General features: G+C 48.1%; 1 protein-coding gene across 5 annotated transcripts in view; it reads left to right on the top strand.

The window, feature by feature from the left end:
• Positions 1-225: 225 nt before the first annotated feature.
• Positions 226-20,685, top strand: part of WHRN (whirlin) — a gene marked incomplete at both ends in the record, with an annotated part of 90,369 nt that continues 69,909 nt past the window's right edge. For all 5 annotated transcript variants that reach the window (XM_079706200.1, XM_079706202.1, XM_079706201.1 and 2 more), the window contains one exon: positions 226-846. In XM_079706200.1, the coding sequence (XP_079562326.1) occupies positions 226-846 (621 nt within the window). The remainder of the gene's footprint in view (positions 847-20,685) is intronic.

A 20,685-nucleotide genomic window follows, 5' to 3' on the forward strand; every position in this document is an offset into this window, starting at 1 on the left:
GGCACTGTTTCCGTGCCCACAGCCCGCCCCGCCCAAGCCCAGACTCCGGCAGCCGTCTCTGCGTCTCCCCGGATCCAGCCCCTGTCTCGGCGTCCCCCCAGCTCCCAAACCCAGACTCCGGCTGCGATCTCCGCGCTCCCGGGGATCCAGCTGTCGCGCCAGTGCCAGCGAGTGCAGCGGCTGCCCCACCGCGCGCTCCGAGTCCGCCCGGCCCTCGGCGGGGAGATGAACGCGCAGCTGGACGGCCTGTCGGTGAGCTCGTCCTCCACCGGCTCGCTGGGCTCCGCGGCCGGGGCGGGCGGCGGCGGCGGGGGCGCGGGGCTGCGACTGCTGTCTGCCAACGTGCGCCAGCTGCACCAGGCGCTGACGGCGCTGCTGAGCGAGGCGGAGCGGGAGCAGTTCACGCACTGTCTGAACGCCTACCACGCGCGCCGCAACGTCTTCGACCTGGTGCGCACCCTGCGCGTGCTGCTGGACAGCCCGGTCAAGCGGCGTCTGCTGCCCATGCTGCGGCTGGTCATCCCGCGCTCCGACCAGCTGCTCTTCGACCAATACACTGCCGAGGGTCTCTACCTGCCCGCCACCTCCTCCTACAGGCAACCCACCTGGGGCGGCCCCGACAGCGCGGGGCCCGGGGAGGTGCGCCTAGTGAGCCTGCGGCGCGCCAAGGCCCACGAGGGCTTGGGCTTCAGCATCCGCGGGGGCTCGGAGCATGGCGTGGGCATCTATGTGTCGCTGGTGGAGCCAGGCTCTCTGGCCGAGAAGGAAGGGCTGCGAGTCGGGGACCAGATTCTGCGTGTCAACGACAAATCCCTGGCCCGGGTGACCCACGCTGAGGCCGTCAAGGTAGGGCTCTGGTTTGGGGGTGAGTACGGGGCAGAGTGGCGAAGCTCCTCATATTGGCATTAAGTCCATGCTGTGTGTCCTTAGGCAAATCGCTTGACCTTTCTGGGTCCCGTTTTTCTTAAAAGTATTTCTTTAAAACAGGAACATCTAGTTTTTTGAGCAAATAGATGCCAGGCACTTGGGATATAGTGATGGGCAAAACGGACACGGACCCTGCCTTCATGGGGCATAAAGGCTAGTGCTGGGAGACAAGCATTATCAAATACTTAGGCAAATGTGTGATTACAAAGTGCGAAAGGGGCTGTGGGTTCTTATGAGCATTAAGAGAGAGAAGGTCTCTGCTTGGCATATAGTTAGTTATCAGTGGGTGACCTCCCCTTTTGCTGTTGTTATTCTCATTATTCTCTAGGCTTTTGCCCCTGAAAGAAAGTTGTGTTAGCGTCAGAGTGGTCCAGGGAGGCTGGTCTGGTGACCCACAGAGTTCTGGCCTGACCCTGCTGTTTATTGAACCAGGCCATGTATCTCGGGACACGTCACTTGCCCCCTCATAACCTCTGGTTCTCACTTGGACTGTGTCTCTAACCTTGTTGGGAAGGAGGCGTCTGCCTGAATGTCAAGAATAAATCCCCCCTCCTTGAGAGTAGTTGTGCTTTTTGTGTCTGTTAATTGAGAAAAATAACCTCCTGACAACTAGCTCTTAGGGATTTAATCATGCTGTTTAAAGGAATGTACATGTTTGCTGATCTCGTGCCCAGGGCTATTGCAGATCAACTGGAGTATGAGGTGGAGAGCGTTTGGTTTATGTGTGGATTCAGGGATCCCTTGCAGGGGTACACACACACACACACCACCACCACCACCACCACCACCTTTGTGTGCAAGAAGTGAAGGGTTCTGGGGAAAAGGAACAGTGACACAATCTGCTTCTGCAGGGAAAATGCTTCCCAGGGGATTGGGGCTGCCTGTGACCCAGCTTCTCACCACTCCACCACTCAGTCCCTGCCTCGGGTCCCCTCTATGCAGGTGTTTTGGACTCCAGCGGAGGGCCTGCAGGCTGCTGGGGAACGCTTAGGCAGCAGAGGTCCCCAGGCTACTTCCTGTGTCTGTTAATGACCTGTGGCCAGGTGCATCTTGAACCCACTTCCTGACTGTTCACCTGGGGCATGACCATCCTCTGACCTTGGCTTCCCTCATTTGCTTCCTGATCTGTCTGCCCCTCAGGGAGGCCCCTGAGGATTTTAGAAACTTCTACACTGCTTCTGAAAAAAGACGGATGAGTTTATATTGTTCAGGGGTGCAGCGGACAAAGCTCCTTGTGGGTTTCCGGGCATCCTCCTCTCTGTCTCCTCCCCCAAGCCAATCTCTTCCTGTTATCTGACATTCCACCTATTTATAAAGAAATAGTCCATTAGCCTTTGACTAAAAGGTCTGGAGTTCTCAGATGATCCATTTATACTTGAAAGATACTTGATCCAAATGGTCATTTATAAACATGGATTCAATTTTAGTGGCCGTTTAAAAGGACTCAGGTAGCTTAATCATCACAAAGTGATAAACTTGGGAAAGGCCTCAGGTAACGTGGACTTTCAAAACACTGAGCCTCCCTTCAGTTCCCACCCCAGACTCTGGGGCACCTCTAAGGCTGGAGCTGCTCAGTTGTGAGCTTCCGTTTGACCCTCCCCCATCTCGTTGACGGCGCTCAGAGGCATCTTCTCCCTGAATGTCCCCCGACTACACCAAGGTGCTGCTACCCGGTGACTCAGAACAGCACCAGGCCTTCGCTCCTGTGTTTACTCCTGTTGCTTCCAGAGTCAGACCTGAACTCTCTTGGAATAGCTTTTGAAGCTCCCGACCTGCCCTTGCTGGGGGGGCGGGCGCGGGGTGGGGTGGTGTTGATAGGAGAGAACTGCCCTTGGATGGGTGAGAGCCAGTGCGATCCGGGCAGTCCTCACCCCTGTCGCTTTTCCTGAGCAGGCTGAGGGAACACTTGCCTCTCGGGTGACCCTCTTCCTTCCGGCCAATGCCAGACACATAACCAGCCTGGAACACACCCCTTTGGACCCTCCAGAAGCAACAGGCAAACGAGTGCTGCTGTGTGTCACCTTAACTCCGGGGAGAAAGGGGGACGGACTTTCCATGGATGGAATTTAAAACGGAGGAGGCGGAACCTCATCTCTGAGGCCTCAGGAGGGCCTGGGCTTGCAGGATGGGCGGGAGTTTCAGGGACAGTTTAGAACACTTGCAGCTGTTAACACATTTCCACAAAATTAAAGGTGTTAAGTCCCTTAACTGAAAGCCCAAAGAGGCCCCAGCTTCTCTATGAGGTACAAACTGCCCTTAACCGGGATTTCTGCACTTCCAGCCCCTCTTTTTTTTGTTTGTTTGTTTGGTTGGTTGGTTGGTTGGTTTTTTTGCGGTACGCAGGCCTCTCACCGCTGCGGCCTCTCCCGTTGCGGAGCACAGGCTCCGGACGTGCAGGCCCATCGGCCATGGCTCACGGGCCCAGCCGCTCCGCGGCACGTGGGATCTTCCCGGACCGGGGCACGAACCCGTGTCCCCTGCATCGGCAGGCGGACTCTCAACCACTGTGCCACCAGGGAAGCCCCAGCCCCTCTTTATAAGCTACGGTGCAGGGATTTTAACTTCAGATTTTATTCAAACGTCACCAGTGTTTCTGCTTCTGTCCTTCTGTTCCAGGATATCACGTTGCATTTAGTAGGAGACGTGTTTTCTTTTTTCTTCTTCTTCAGTTTTGTTTATTTCATGTGTTTATTTTTTGCTTCCTCCCACAGTTTTATTGAAGTATAGCTGGCAAGTAAGAATTGTATGTATTTAAAGTATACAATGGGATATTTGATACACCTTTATATCGCAAAATGATTACCACAGTTAAGCATTCAGATATCCATCACTTCACAGTTACTTTATTTTCATGATAAGAACACTTAAGATGTACTCGCTTAGCAAATTTTAAGAATACAGTTCAGAATTATTAACTGTAGTCACCGTGCTGTGCATTGGACCCTTAGAACCTACTCATCTTATAACTGGAATTTTTACCAATATCTCCCCTTTCCCCCACCCCCAAACCCTGGCAACCACTGTGCTACCCTCTACTTTCATGAGATGAACGTTTTTAGATTCCACTTATAAGTGAGATCATACAGTATTTGTCCTTCTGTGTCTGGCTTATTTTATTTAGTATAATGTCCTCCAGGTTCCTCTGTGTTGTCACAAATGGCAATATTTCCTTTTTTAAATGGCTGAATAATATTCCATTGTATATAAATATATGTATATAAATATAAAATATATTTATTTTATAAATAAAATATTTATATATATAAATATATAAACATATAAATATGTTTACTTTCTCCCTTCATCTGTCAGTAGACACTTAGGTTGTTTCCATGTTTTGGGTATTGAGGAGATATGTTTTCAATCTTGAAATCTTTATTTTTCCTCTGCAGGTGGAAAGTGGGGAAAGATCCTCTGAGCTTCTCAAAGGAGAGATTAATTGTGTGTGTGTGTGTGTGTGTGTGTGTGTGTGTGTAAAGAAAATTAAATTTTAGGAATCAAATTGCTTAAGAGTTGATGAATCAGAGAGGGTCACCTCCTCTCAGTGAACAGAGGAGATTTGAGTATACAAGGGTTCTTCCACTTCTCTTCTGACAAATCAAGTATCCATTGTTAGGGCAAGTTCAGTGAGGATTTTATCCTCTGTCTGGTGGGGCTCCCATCCCTCTCTTGAAGCCTATTTGCTAAATCAGCAGGGACAGGTGCAGATAAGGCAAGCCATTTACTATTTGCAATTATGTTGAAACATTTGATTTTTGAAAAGTCTACCTTGACGAACAGGAGCCAAGCTAATAATAATAAAAAAGTAGATCTTTCAAAGATTTTCAGCCAAAAATGCTTGATAAATTGGCCAAGAAGTCCACAGGCCAGGGGTGTTGGACTCTGCTGCACATTTGTTGTGTGACCTTGGGCCAGTCACTGACTCTCCACGGGTCCTAGGGTGGATGAGCCAGGGCTGCCCAAGGTCCCTTCCAGTTCAGACAGTCTGTGATTTGCTCAGTATGTACTACACAGAAGCGTTTAGAATGTCTAATCCGGTGTTTTCTTGTTCTTTTGGAATTGATTTCGTTTATCGCAGAGTAAAGAAAGTTGGCTAACGATTGGGGGACAAGAATCTTGGCACTCTTGGGTAGCCTCCTACCAAATCAAGAAATTGATGGCTTACACACTGTGCTGACGAGAACTTGACTGCTGTCCCTCAACCCAAGAACACTAACCCTTGTGCCATTCCAGAGAAAATGAGAAAACGACAACAGGACTGTGGCATGCCCAGCACCACCCTGGGAGCATTCAAAATCAAATTCACTCACCCGCTTGCTTTCTGAGTCCCTGATTCTTCTGGTAGCGGAACGCGGGGTAGCCACGTGCCACCGGGATGTGTGTGTATGGATGCATGTGTTTCATCTCGATAAAAATTAAACGGCTTCATTACAGTCTCTGAATCCCCCCAGGAACATCCAAGGAGCATATTAGAATTTGAAGCGTTCCAGAAGTTTAAAACAGTGGCTGGCCCCTTCATTTAATTGGAGTTATCACACCCTCCCTTCCTTTGCATAATAACCCGGGAAGAATCTGTCTGTATTAATATAAGTTATTGTATTTGGTCTGGCACATTCTAAATGACACATTTTTCATCTTCCCATTGTACATGGTTGGCTGAAGCCATTACAAATTATTAGCACTTCCAACTTGGTGTCTGAAACGCAGCTCCTCCTCCCCTCATTCCTGTCTTCCAATTTGGAAACCATGGGTAATGTGTTCGTGGGGACACACAGGCTTTCCTCTGGCTCTGCACTCACTCTTGGGTCCTCTGAGTCCTGCCAGCAATGACATGTTGAAAGCTCACTATTAATAAAACCATTATTGAATAGATGTTTGGTTGCTGGGCCCAGAGGGTGATGCGGTACCTTGAGAGGGTGCATTTCTTTAATTTAGTCTTGTGTGTTTATTTGGCTGAAGCAGATCCTCAAGGTTTTAGAAAATGATGGTGCCTTTCAACTGGTTATTTATGGTTCAAATCAAAGAAGCATTTTCTAGGGTGGAAGAGAATGCCTTTATTTGTTTTTTTCAGGATTGATATTTTTATAGTAGAAGATTCCTGCCTCCTGACTTTAAGCTGGATGGGAAAGAGATGTAGAGTCACTCCAGCGCTAGCTTCTTATTTTTCCCCCTCCCCCTCCCGACAAACCCAGTTGTTTATTACCTGCTGTAGATTCATCATTTAGATGGAGCTACAAAGATAAGTATGATCCTTTAACCCCCGACCAATTGGATTTTGTGCGCGGTGCTGCTTCCCACCTCCGCCTGCCTTCAGCCACGAGACACCCAGTCTGTACGCACCTGTCAAGTGCACGCAGCCCCTTGCCTGCCTGTCGGCTCGTGCTCGCCGCACATGTGCGTCTCCTCCCAAGTCATAATCCCCCCCGCCACCCTTCAAAGGGCTTTGCACTAAAGCAGGCGTTCCTGGGGATTAGGCTCCAACTGGCTTTCCAGCAAGGTTCTTTGATGACCTGGAAGGGCAGTGTTTGGTCTCCACAGCTTAGGGACCCTGGACTAGTGCCCAGCACGGACCAGAGAATCTGATTAGAAGGAATGACATTTCATGGCTAGAGGTAGCTGCAGGCTGCAGTGCAAAATCTTTCAAAACCGATTCTATTTCTTCCTTTTTTCTTTTTCTTTAAAAACCCCCAAGCCAGAATCTGATGTTAATGTTGAGCTCACACAGACTTCTAATTGCGCCCCAGGGCGGGGGCCGCCTTTTCAAGATTCCTGTGCTGCAGACATTTCCATTTTACTTTTACAGCAGGGCAGGTGGAAAGGGTGCAAAGAGCAAGAATCAGCCTCTGCATTTTCTTTCCATGCACTCGGGCATCAGCTGCAGGAGGCAGCACCTCATCAGCACCATGGGGTCGGTGCACTTGTGTCTTAACCTTGCTTTCCGGAGCACCACCGGGAAGAGAGGAGGCTGACTTAGTGTGTGTTTGCTGTACGCTGGGTGCCTTCTCCCCCCAGGGAAAGCAGGGAGGTCAGGAGGGTTGTGCCCAAGGAGGTGAAATTGACTAGCCCAGAGTCACCATTGGGATTAGGAGTTAAGTAGCCCTTTTGCCTTACCTCCCCGCCTGGAACCCAGCCCTAGGGTTATGTACCTGGCCTTCTGGATGGCAATGCCAGCCCCCTGCTGGAAGGCAGGCAGACGGCACATTTTGTGCCTGACATTCAGAGGGTCTTTTAAAAACTATCCAAAGGGGCTTCCCTGGTGGCGCAGCGGTTGAGAGTCCGCCTGCCAATGCAGGGGACTTGGGTTCGTGCCCCGGTCCGTGAAGATCCCACATGCCGCAGAGCGGCTGGGCCCGTGAGCCATGGCCGCTGGGGCTGCGCATCCGGAGACTGTGCTCCGCATCGGGAGAGGCCACAACAGTGAGAGGCCCGCGTACCGCAAAAACAAAAACAAAACTATCCAAAGGCTTCATTTTACTAAGTGGGGAGTCTGATGCTTACATGTCGAGAGAAAGTGACATGTTTTAGTCCAGCCTGTTATCAGGCAGAGCCGTTTGTCCACTGGTGCTCTAAGCAGCACTTACCACACCCAGGCCTGTGGCTTGTACTTGGAAATCAGAGATGACCAGTATACAGCCCGTGCCCTCAGGGAGTCATGAGGGGGACTTGGATCCATCCATGGCCACAGGTCACCAAGTGTTGTTGTTTTTTTTATATTATTTATTTATTTATGGCTGCATTGGGTCTTCGTTGCTGCGTGCGGGCTTTCTCTAGTTGCAGCGAGTGGGGGCTACTCTTCGTTGCGGTGCCTGGGCTTCTCATTGCAGTGGCTTCTCGTGTTGTGTAGCATGGGCTCTGGGCGCGCGAGCTTCAGTAGTTGTGGTGCACGGGCTCAGTAGTTGTGGCTCGCAGGCTTAGTTGCTCCGCAGCATATGGGATCTTCCTGGACCAAGGATTGAACCGGTGTCCCCTGCGTTGGCAGGCGGATTCCCAACCACTGCGCCACCAGGGAGGTCCCACCAAGTGTTTTAAGTGCTGTGACATCTGCATGCATCTGCATCCCTGCCACCCTCTCCAAAGCAGCATCACCCCCACCCCCCAACTCCTCCATCCTTGTACCCTGCTTTAATTTCCTTCAGCACACTTGTCACTACCAGAAGGACATTTTCCTGTTTATCATCTGCCTTCCCCACTTCGAGTAAGCTCCATGAGAGCTGAAATTTGACCTGCATTACTCACTGACACACCCCCAGCACCTCCACGGTGCCTGGCACACAGTAGGTGTTTTAATAAATAAATATTTGCTGAATGAATGGAATGATCTTACTCCCAATACAATGCTGGTGACTTCAGGATTCCTTGGTTCTTGAGTGTGATTGCTTAAGAAAGTCTGTGGGTTGCAGTGTACTGGGTGCTGGATAGAAAAATCAAGGAAAGCCATAGACTCTACTGTATGCTGTACCAGGAAGCTAGTTGTGTGGCTGTGGGCAGATCACATGACATCTCTGAACCTCAGCTTCAGAACTGTGAAATGGGCAGAGCTACCTCCCACTTGCCTCCTTCCCAGGATGGCTGTAGGGATCAAATGAGTTAATAGGTATGAAAACCTACTGAATAGGAAACCCTCTAATACCATTTAAGTGAAAGACCTTAAAAAAAAAGTGTGGTCTGTGACGGTGGGCAATAGCTTTTTTTTTTCTTTTTTTTTAAAAATAAATTTATTTACTTTTTATTTTTGGCTGCGTTGGGTCTTCGTTGCTGCAGGCACGCGTTCTCTAGTTGTGGTGAGTGGGGGCTGCTCTTCGTTGTGGTGCTCAGGCTTCTGTTATGGAGCACAGGCTCTAGGCACACGGGCTTCAGTAGTTGTGGCACGTGGGCTCAGTAGTTGTGGCTCGCGGGCTCTGGAGCACAGGCTCAGTACTTGTGGCGCACGGGCTTAGTTGCTCCACGGCATGTGGGATCTTCCTGGACCAGGGCTGGAACCCGTGTCCCCTGCACTGGCAGGCAGATTCCTAACCACTGCACCACCAGGGAAGCCCTGGGCAATAGCTTTTTCCAACGTCTGCAGCCCAAATTGACCCTAAGAGACCCCTTCAGTTATTTCATTTGTCACTTTTGCTTTTAATTTAAAAATCACATTCCCAGAAGTGGGTTATTTCCACAGCCTGACTGTGTCTAGATTCCAAAATAGAATCATTTATGCATTCTAAAGCAATCAGTGAACCATTTTCGGGTGAGATATATCTTCTATATCTTCTGGCTTTTTATTATTAAAAAAAAAAAAAGAAACACTTCAGGTTTCAGCATTTCAGGTGAAGGGCAAGTTCCTACTAATCACATGTATGTTTCGAAGCTGCTTTATCTGAGAATGCATAAATGGTTTTTTTTTCTTCTTTTCCAGTCCCAGCCCCTTTGCCTCCTTCCCCCTTTGAGAATTTGTGTTCCTTCTGCTAAATTGGCTGTGGTACTGCTTCAGCTGGCAACCAGTTTCATAGTCACTTTTCCTTTCTACCTGAGTTTTCATAATATCAGCATCCTCTCAACTTTGAATGCAAAGCACATAGAGCAGCCTCCCATAAACAAGTCCCAAGCTGTCCTCTTTATAGTACTTTTAAGCTGCAGGCTACAGGGAAGAACATAGTAAAGTGACATCAAAAGTGTGTTTCCAGACACCCAGGTGTTGGGGCCTTAAAAGTGGTGATTCACAAATTAACAAGCCCCCCCGCCCCAGACAAGTCTTAACCACTCTGAGGTTTGGGAAGCACATCTTTCTTTTGGATTCCACCCCTTCCCCCCACACCACCCCCATTTATATCCACATAAAGACTTGATCAGAAAGGTGGATCGAGCCTGTCCCCATCCTTAGCTGTTTCGGAGCGCAATTCCAGATGTGCAAGGTCAGCTGATATATTGGAAAATCAAGGGAAGAGAGGTCTGTACCCAAGAGGTAACTTTTGGAGATGGACCTGGGTTCATGTGACAGTGTACTTGGCTGTGACCTTGAGCAACTCCCTTTGCCTCTCTGTGACTCAGACTCCCACACTGGTGAGCCTGGTTCCCTGTCCTTACAAACAGGTCACGTATGCCGTTGTACATCAAAAGTTTGAGAAATAAGGATGTAGAGGTCACACTGAAAGGATTGAAATGAAAACTGCTATCGACTGAATTTGCTTGGCTTTGAAAGTTCTCCGTTGTGCCTGTTGAAAAACAAAGAAAAAATGTATTTGGAAGAAAACTCTGGAACTTGGGGCTTTCGTGATCCATTGTAGATGTTTGAATTGCACAGTCATTTACTAAATGTAATCAATATTCCCACATAGACAGAGTTTCTTTAAAAATGTAATTGCTCCTATCTGGATGTTGGCATCTGCATTTTCATTTTACAGCAGTAATCAAGCCCAGGGATTGAGTGGAATTGTATGCCCCGACCTCCCTTAAAAATGTCGGGAGGCAAGATAGATGCATGGCCCAGAGGCCAGCTTGTGACAGCCTTGTCCCCCGATCAGCTGCATGCCCAAATTTGTTCCCCAGCATCCTTCCCTATTGGGTGCCCCAGGGGCCCTGATGAGGAGGCAGAAGAGTTAGCTGTTTCCAGAACCCATTTAAGCAATTAATGCAGGTGAAAGTGGTGATTTGACAACATGGGCATCCGCACTTTAAAAAAAAACCCTGTAATTTACTTGAACCACTTCTGCAGTGGTGTTCTAGGCTTCATTAGAGGTTTCTGATTAAGAAAAGAATAGAAAAGTGGTCCAGCTATCAGAAGTTAACCTCCCATGTAGGCAGGGAAGCTGTGCTCAGAAGTCCTCGGGGAGGGGTTTTCCTTCTGCCATTTCCATCCTCCTGGCCCCACATGGAGGGTGTGGTGTCCTTTGGTGTGTCTGGACCCAGCATGACCTTTATGCTTTTCTTCGTCTCTCTTCCGCCTCCCTCTTCTTTCTTCTTGGGTTCCCCAAACCTCTCCCAGATTTTCCCCAGCTCTCCTGAACCCTCTCCCCCCTTCCAAGAGTCCTTCCAAATCCTGAGATTTTTAAGTCTGCTGGGCAGGTCAGGCTGTTCAGAATCGCCCACCGATTCCTTCCCCTCTTCCCCCAAATGTCTGTCTCTTCACCCATCTCCTAGCAGTGTGGTCTCTGAACAGTATCTGTCCTCCCTTTATTTAAAAATTTATTTATTTATTTATTTATTTTTTTTGCGGTACGTGGGCCTCTCACTGTTGTGGCCTCTCCCGTTGCGGAGCACAGGCTCCGGACGCGCAGGCTCAGCGGCCATGGCTCACTGGCCCAGCCGCTCCGTGGCATGTGGGATCTTCCCGGACCGGGGCACGAACCCGCGTCCCCTGCATCGGCAGGCGGACCCTCAACCACTGCGCCACCAGGGAAGCTCCTGTCCTCCCTTTAGTTTATTTATTTATTTGTATTTATAGTTTCAGCTCTTCTCTAGTATTAATGACAGCTTTATTTGCCCTGGAAGCCCTGGCTCATCTCTGACTCTCTAGTGGCACCTCTCCACTCACGTGCAAATCGCGGACATTTCCCAAGTTAGTAACTTGACCTGTTCCTCTTCTCCGTGGTCCCTGTTGGGGATTGCACCAGCGCTGGCAGGGTTAGACTCTCTGGGACCGACCTCTCCCCAGCGGGTCCCAGTGAGGTCTCACTCCGCCCCCGCCATCGCCACTCCCAAACCTCAGAGGCCTCCTCGCTGTCTGTCTGTCTCCCATCTTGCTCACCTGCCGCCCAGTCCATTCTGCACCCTGGAAGCAGGGTGAACTTTCCAAACTTGGGTCTGATCCAGCCATGCCCTGCCTAGTGCCCCGCACCAGAGCTGGGAGCCCACGGGGCAGAGGCCGAGCCCCTCATCCTGATGTTCGGGTTGCCCGTGATCCGATCCCTTTTTACCCACAGACAGTCCTTTTCTCCGGCTGTTCCCAAGTGCAGTTCACAGTTGGCCAGACAAGCAGCACGCCCTCCTCTGAAACAAGGCTTTGTTTCTCTCTACCCGTTGACATCCACAGCCCCAGTGCATCCTCCCAGCCGTCCTGCCGCCCACATGCTGCTGCCCCATCCGCGAGAAACCTTCCCTTCTCCCCTCCCCTTCCTCTGGGTAGTGGCCTCCTTCACTCTGTTGTGACACAGGGTATATACTTCCTAGTGTTTTCTTGTGTTGCTCTGTGGCCAGTAATAACCTTTGTATATATAAATTCACTTAAACATCACGACAGCCCTGTCAGGTAGGGACCACGTTTATTTGCTTCGTTTTGCAAAACTACAAAGAATTTGTCCCTTGCCTGTTGTCACAAAGATGGAAAGCGGCAGAGTCAGGATTTAAACCCAGATTTTGTTGACTTGAGGGAATGTATCCATCACCCCAGCACAGGAAAGAGGCAACGTCCTTCTGTGCTTGAACCTGGGCTCTAGAGCCAGACGCTCTGGGTTTGAAGCCCATCTCTGCCACTTTGTACTGTAGGGCCTTGAACAAGCTTCTTAACCTCTCTGATTCTTAGATTCCTCTTCAGTAAAATTGTGATGGGAATAATAGTCAAATGGCAAGCAAGTTACTTAACTTCTCTCTTCCATTTCCTCATCTCTAAAATAGGGATATTGATGGCATGCCACAGGTGATGTATTGAAGCACTGGGCACATCTATTAATTTGAACATTGAATGATTACCCACTATGTTTACTCCACTGTGTTGGGTCTGTTTTCCTACCAGGTGATGTTCTACTTCGTATAAAATACGTAACACACAAGATGCTTACAAGCCTACAATACTGAGCACACTCATAAATATGGCCACATGGAGAGTCTTCTGTGTGCCACCAGGAACTCTGCTCGGGCTTCACACACCGACTCTTCACACAGCCCCTGGGGAGAGGAAACTGAGCATCTGGGAGAGGAAGTGACCAGTCACCTGCACACAGATGGGAGGTCGCAGGACCCGATTTGAACCCAGGTCTTTCTGCCTCCAAAGCATTGCTCTTGGCCACTGCTCTCGACAGCTTCTGAGAAGCGGGGTGTAAGCCACGGTGCTGGCCAGACCTGGGGTTTAGTTAAATGTACACTTCTTCCCCAATTTTTTCCATTTGGCAGGAAAAGCCATGAGGACCCAAACAACCCAGGCCACGGCCGCCCTGCCCCTTCCTGGGAAAGCTCTATGCGTGTCATTGACTAAACCTTAGGTACAGAGGTGACAGTGGGCACTCCTTGCCTCCTTTCCTTGTCCCCCTCTCTTATCTCTCTCACCATGCCCTGAGCTTTGTCAGGATTTTATTTTGTGCAGTCTGTGGAAATCCCCTAACTAGATAACTGTGACCTCAACTCAACCCCCACTAGGATAAACCTGTAGCTTACAAAATCATCTCACTGGATGGTGGAGGCTTGAATCTGTCTTGCTGTCTGCCATCTGGGCAGGATGAGGACAGAGTCTCCTCGGCCTTGTGTAAAAGACTGGTAGCTGGGGCTTCCCTGGTAGCGCAGTGGTTAAGAATCTGCCTGCGAATGCAGGGGATGCAGGTTCGAGCCCTGGTCTGGGAAGATCCCACATGCTGCAGAGCGGCTGGGCCCGTGAGCCATGGCCGCTGAGCCTGCGCGTCCGGAGCCTGTGCTCCGCGACGGGAGAGGCCACAGCAGTGAGAGGCCCGCGTACCGCAAAAAAAAAAAAAAAAAAAAAAGACTGGTGGTCATTGCAGACTGGGTAAATCGAAGACCATTTTGTTCGGTTCATAGGAAACATGAGGGGTAGGGCAGTCTGTTTGGGCTTTTAAAAATAAAATGTGTGTGTGTGTGTGTGTGTGTGTGTTAATGACCTAAGAGATACGGGTTCAATTTAGAAAACTTAGAAACCCCAGAAAAACACAAAGGAAAAAACCCCCAGATCTTGATAATCCCCTCCACCCAGAAACAGTCACTGTGGACAATTTGATTCCTGTCTGTTCAGTTCCCAGTGTGCCTATGTGTGTAGGTTTGCACTGGGAACCTTCTATAAAACTGCCACTCTGAACATAGTTATGGATCCTGCCTCTTTCACCAGACAATGTATCAGGACTGTTTTCCCACCTTGATAAATGTTTCTCGAAAATGATTTTTAGTGATTGCATAATATAGCAAAGGGGTTCATGGTTTATTTAACTAATTTCTTCTTGTTGGACTGTTTTTTAAAAAAACATTATCCATATTTCTGCTTTAAACATCCCTGCACATTAATCTTCTTCTTTTTTTTTTTTTTTTCTGTACGTGGGCCTCTCACTGTTGTGGCCTCTCCCGTTGCGGAGCACAGGCTCCGGACGCGCAGGCTCAGCAGCCATGGCTCACGGGCCCAGCCACTCCGCAGCATGTGGGATCTTCCCGGACCGGAGCACGAACCCGTGTCCCCTGCATTGGCAGGCGGACTCTCAACCACTGCGCCACCAGGGAAGCCCTTTGCACATTAATCTTTAAGCACATCTCTAATAATTCTTTGGACTGTCTCTCTAGAGGTGGCATTGGCTCAGGGGATAGGCAGATTTTTAAGGCTTGGGTAGATGTTGTCAAAGTGCTCTTGGGAAAGAGTTTGTTTTTTTTTTTTTTTTTTTTTTTTTTGTTTTTTTTTTTTTTTGCGGTAGGCGGGCCTCTCACTGTTGTGGCCTCTCCCCTTGCGGAGCACAGGCTCCGGAGCACAGGCTCAGTGGCCATGGCTCACGGGCCCAGCCGCTCCGCGGCATGTGGGATCTTCCCAGACCGGGGCACGAACCCGTGTCCCCTGCATCGGCAGGCGGACTCCCAACCACTGCGCCACCAGGGAAGCCCAAGAGTTTGTTTTTATTACAGTCCCTCCGCCCAACATTAGCAGTGTATGAGATGCCTCATTTTTCCCCAGCCTTGCCAACACTGGATATTGTATTTCTTTTCCATTTTTGCCAATCTGATCGACAAAATGTATCCTACTCTGATTTGCATAATTTAAATAGTGAAGTTGAACTGCTTTGCATGTTTATTGTTTGTATAGCTGTATATACATATATATGGTGTATAGAATATATCATAGTATATACATATATAGATATATAATACATATATAAAACATTTATTTGGTGTATAACTTTTTGATGTTCTTTGCCCATTGAATCACAAGAATTTGACATCTCCATGTCATCAAATCTATCAGCCTTTTTCTTTATCCTATCTCCTGGGTAGATTGTTAGGAGGTGGTTGATTCATCCACCTTGAATTCAGATTCTTCAGTCTAAGGGTGAATTAAATTGGAAGCCCATCCCCGTGTTAACTGAGAATGCACAGAAAGTGATGACGGACAGGAATGTAGAGAGCAAGGAGAATACTCCCCATCCATGTATCCACTTGTGCACTGAGAAAATGATACTGATATAAACTGATTTTCCTGATGGATGGATGTGCTATGGACATTGATCCTAGACAGCAAAGCAGTCCATTGCAAACCCATTGAGGCGCATCTGGTGATTATATTTATGACTCCTAGAATCTTGTTAGTTCCTCCTTAAAGGAAAAAAGAAAAGAAAAAAGAGACAAAATTTAAAAGAACATTTGTAAAGTAATTTACTTAAATTATAAGAGACTAAAAGCCAGACTTAGTGGATAATTGAAGAATTGCATTAAAAAGGAATATCTTTCTGGAATGCTCTGTCCTCATCTTGTGAATTGTTTTGCAAAGGGAGGGTCACTCTGTCACTATCTTGTAAATTTCTCATAGCATTATCACCAAGGACAACATTTTTTTCCCTCTCTTTGATCCTTCATGTTTTTCCTTTTTGCACAACCTTAGCTCACTAAGACATTTAGGGGCAAAGATACTGGAGAGCAGGGGTTTTGAAATTTCAGGTCCCTGTTCCAGCCTCTGGGATCCTGGCATTCCCACCACTGGAGCAAAGGTTTCCTTTTGCATCTTCACACTGAGCCTTTGGAGAAGGTCAAACTCATAAAGAAAAGAGAATGAGGGGAATGCACAGTTGGTTTTTGAAAATCTACTTAGTAAGTTCCCAATTAAAGGCAAGTTTAAACATCATTAAGAAAACTGAAAAGCAGAAAAGAAGATGCAGATATTCGCACCCTCCTTAACTAGTCATCACTTCTCTGCCATCTCCCCTGGCCTTTATCTCTATGTATTCACATTTCCTCAGTGGTTTAATTACCTTTCTCCTTTCACTTTTGCTTCATACGTCTGTGAAAAATATCTCTGCTTCCAACTGCGTACAGAAGATGTCTAATCCTTGAGATGTCCTTTAGCATTCATTCATCCACTTGACAGTTGTTTTACTGAGCACCTTCTATGTGACTGGTGTGATTTAACACCCTCTTTAAACTCTACATATCCCATGTACTTATTTGTTAATATGTTTGTAATTAATATTACTTCCTACTTCAAAAATAACTGAGTGACTTAACCTAAAAAGCATATCGTGAAAGAGGCACGTGAAAGAGGGATCAGAAACTATATTGAAAAGTGTATTGTGTGTGTGTGTGCGCGCACATGCATGTGCACATGTGTTCACGCAAACAGGCGTGTGTGAGGTGGTGCCTTTATAGGAATGATATTTCATATTCAAATGGAATTTTGAGCTTCCTAGCAACCAAGGCAAAAAGAGAAATTAATACTTTTTTTTTAGATTCTATAGAGAACTCAATGGTACTTCAGGAGAGGTAAAATTCCTCATTGGCAGTCAATTTCAAGAGGAAGGAGGTCAATTTCAGGAGGAAGGCAATTTCAATTGCATTTTTCATTGTCTCTCATTTTATGTGGAATCACCCACAATCTCCTGTCTTTCATATTTGTTGATACATCTGTAACCAAACCAGAAGAATTTCCTGTCTTCTCTGTCTATTGAGAAAGATGTGGATAAAATAATTACTTATATAAGTGAGTATGCTGAGATTCGTACTTGCAGGGACAGGGAGTAGCACGTGCAAATAGCTTGGAGCACTTGATACTATAAGGAAGGCTAGGTGGCAGGGCAGGAGATGAGGCTGGCCGGGCAGCAGGGCCAGCTGTGCAGGCCTGAGAGGCACTGGGAGAGCTTGGCGCAGGGCAGGGAATGGTCCACTTGCATTTTAAAAGGGTGTCCGGACACCCTGCAGAGACTAATTTTGAAGGCTGAGAGAGGAGGCTGGAAAGCTGTTGCAGTTAGTGGTCCCTGTAAGAGGTAATAAATAACACAGACAAAAATGTGGTGCAGAGGAAGGAGCTCTGAAGACAGAGTGTTAATTAGGGCTTTACTGTCTCATGACATTAAAATATGCCACAGGGGCCGAGAGTGCACACACCAATTTCTCTCCTCCCTCCAAGTGGTGCTAATGGGGAGGGTCTTCCCAGTGCCCATGGCTGCACCTGGGACCAGCTCAGGGTTCAAGAGTACAAGGCCTCTCAGTTATTTACAGCCTGTAAGTCCACGCCCCCTTTTCAGATCCTCTCCTTGTCCATCTTGTGAGGCCAAGACGTAGGATTGCCCTTGTGTTATTTGAACCTTCTTGAACTACTGGTAAGAGATGCATGAGTTTGGAGAATCCAAGATTCAAGTCCAAGCCCAGCCTCTTATCCTCTCTGTGACCTTACATAAGACACTTCAGCACCCAGGTGTTCTTTCTTCATATGTGCCGTGGGAAGAATAAAACGCGTGGTCATCGCAGTCATTTTGCTGTTATCAATATTAACCACCATTTGCTGGGCACCTGCTGTATGCCATGCCCAGTGCAAGATGCTTTGTGTACATTATCTTGTCGGTCCTCATTTTGTCCACACAGCTCCATAAGGGTAGGCATTAGTAGCCCCATTTAACAGGTGAGAAAGCTGAGGCTTGGAGGGCTTAAGGAACTTGCCTGAACTCTGATAGCTAGGAAGACGTGGAACTATGTCTGGGAATGGTTTTCTAGTGAGTATACCTTTTACTGAAAAACTCTTGAGGGGTCCTCCCCCTCAGCCACCTTTTTATTTTGATGCTTTATAATACTTTGGTTCCCAGAAGGGATTGGAAGATAGAGCCAAGATTTGCCTAAATGGGGAGATTTCTGGAGCCTGTGGAAGCAGGCATGAAAGAGGATGGATCCCTGCGCCACAGTGAGCTCTGCTTCGGGAACAAATCGCAGCACAGCCCTCACCCAGTCCCATCCACAGCGCCCATAGATGGGGGGCATTCAGGCCTCCTATAGGTCCAGGTTTCACAGTGCTGCCCCCTGCAGGTGTTTATAGGAACTACACAGAGAGGGACAGGGTTGCATATGAAAAAAAGACAGCCCACTGCCTCTGGGATTCCACTTTTCTCTGGTGTAGAGAATTAGATGCACGTGTGCTCCAAGATGCACGTAAAAGTATGTTATCGCAGATTGCTCATGCTGGCAAAAGTGAGAAGCAACATAAATGTCCAGTAATAGGGGGGTGGGAATTCAGTGGTTGTGTATCTCTGCCAGGGAATGCCATGTAGTGTTGGAAGAGGTGATCTTTTGAGGAAAGAGCTTCAAAATATATTTTTTAGCTGAAAAAAAAAGATATCAATGAAATCTTAAGTGTGAGTCAACCTGTATAAACCTCAGACAACAATAGTTTTGTGTGTGAACATCCACGTGTTTGTAAAATGCACACAAGAAGTCGGGAAGGACAGACACCAGAATGTAGCTGTGTGTGGTTACCGTGGATGGTGAATTGAGACTTCTACTCTGGGTTCTCTGTAATAATAACACCTAACCCTTCTGTGCCTCTTACCTATCTTCCAGGCACTAAACACTTTATGTATATTAACTAATTTTTTTTTTTTTTTTTTTTTTTTTTTTTTTTTTTTTTGTGGTACGCGGGCCTCTCACTGTTGTGACCTCTCCCGTTGCGGAGCACAGGCTCCGGACGTGCAGGCTCAGCGGCCGTGGCTCACGGGCCCAGCCGCTCCGCGGCATGTGGGATCTTCCCGGACCGGGGCACGAACCCGTGTCCCCTGCATCGGCAGGCGGACTCTCAACCACTACGCCACCAGGGAAGCCCTATTAACTAATTTAATCCTCACCACTGCCCTGTGAGACAATACTACTATTATCCCATCTTATGCCTGGGAAACTGGGGTACAGACTGGCTAAGTAACTTGCCTGGGGTTGCCATCGGCGGGTAGCAGAGCCGGGATGGGAATCCTTGCAGCCCTGCTTCAGAGCTGCGGCTCTTAACCATTCCCTCTTCTGCTTCTCTCTCCGAATTCCACGTGTGTCTGAGGTGTGTATGCTCACGCGAGTGTGCAGAAGCATGGAATGGTGACCCAGGGCTGCCTGAGCCCCAGGCTAGTGTACTGCTCTTTCTGTGGCCTCATTTGAACAAATTCCTGGCGGCTGCCTGGCATCTCAAAAGCCCAGTGGATATCTTGAATGAATGAGCAAATGAATGAAATGAATGAATGGGTAAGTAAGTGAAGGAGAAGGAACAGGGGGAGGGTTTAAAGAAAACAGAACACGCATTGTGCCTTAAGGAACTTGTCTTGTAGTCTTAGAGACAGAATGTATGAAGGTGATGCAGAGGCTATAGTATAGATGGCAACAAAAACATGCAAGTGTGCTGGGTGCTCTCCGAGAAGGGGAGTCACTCACTATCTAGGAAGGCTTCCTGGAGGTGGTGGGAAAGGGGCTGAGTGTCAAAGGCGGGGCTGATATGAGGAAGTGTGGATTAAAGGAAAGAAGGACGTTTCTGAAGAGGAGGAAAGTTGGGAGGGCGGGGCTAGAGTTGCTCATGTATTTGTATTCATGTAGATGGGAGGTTTAGAGAATTTCTAGGGCTTTTGTTTGGGAGAAGAAGCTGGCAGACTTAGGAAGGGAATTCATGTGCATTTAGTTAGTACCTACTCTGTGCTATGTACTATAGAGGCAGTTTACATTATCTTAATAATCCTTAAAACAGTCGCATTTTAAGTGCAGAAACAGGCACAGAGAGGTTAGGTTATTTGCTCTGTGCCACACAGCAGGTCAACCTCAGAGCCAGGATTGGTGCCCAGTGAGTCTGAACCCAAAGCCCAACTAGGCACTGTGGGGTCAGGAAGAGCAGGGTAGCACATCCGTCCCTCTCTTCCCCATCACTAACCTGGGTCTTAGACCAGCTCCCCTCTGTTCCCCAGAAGAGAAAACCTTGCCCTGAAATAAGCTGGATGACTCACCATTATATGTCCTTACTCGAGATTTTTCTGAAACACTTCTTCTGTACCTGCCCCTCCAGACAGTAGTCTAATGGTCTTGTGACCTTGTGCTTGCACTTTGGTGCATGTTTTTGAACACAGGAGCACGTGTGCATCTGCCGTGCTAACACCCCGCCCCCCAGTCCCTTCACACTGTAGCCGTCTCCAGTCTATCTCTCAGTCCTCTGCCGAGCAGAGAATTCTATCGCCTGGACTGTGATGTTGGGGTGTCAGAGTCAGCTCTGAAGAGCTGAGTGAGGCAGATTTGCCTCCGGAGAGCATTACTCCAAGTAGCAAGTTATTAAGTTTGAAGACATCCACAAATAGTTTACCGTTCTACAATCATAGCACGCAGTCTGAGTAGTCACCTGGTGATGGGTCGTATCTTAGCCATGCCATCTGCCGGGCCAGGTCGAGATTTCTGTGATCTGACCTGGTGGAATGCTGGTAAGCCCCTCGGTGAAGTTTCATCAGTAAATGTGATAACACGCAGGGGAGCGGAGGCCTCTGGTGACGGCTCTTGCTTGCAGTGGACTTTCCCTAGATCTCATGGGATTTGTTTAGCCTTAGCTCATTGGACTCTTAAGTATCAGGCACTGTGCTAATAGGGTTCCTCTAC

Source organism: Hyperoodon ampullatus (genome assembly GCF_949752795.1).
Source record: "Hyperoodon ampullatus genome assembly, chromosome: 6".
Lineage (NCBI taxonomy): Eukaryota > Metazoa > Chordata > Mammalia > Artiodactyla > Ziphiidae > Hyperoodon > Hyperoodon ampullatus.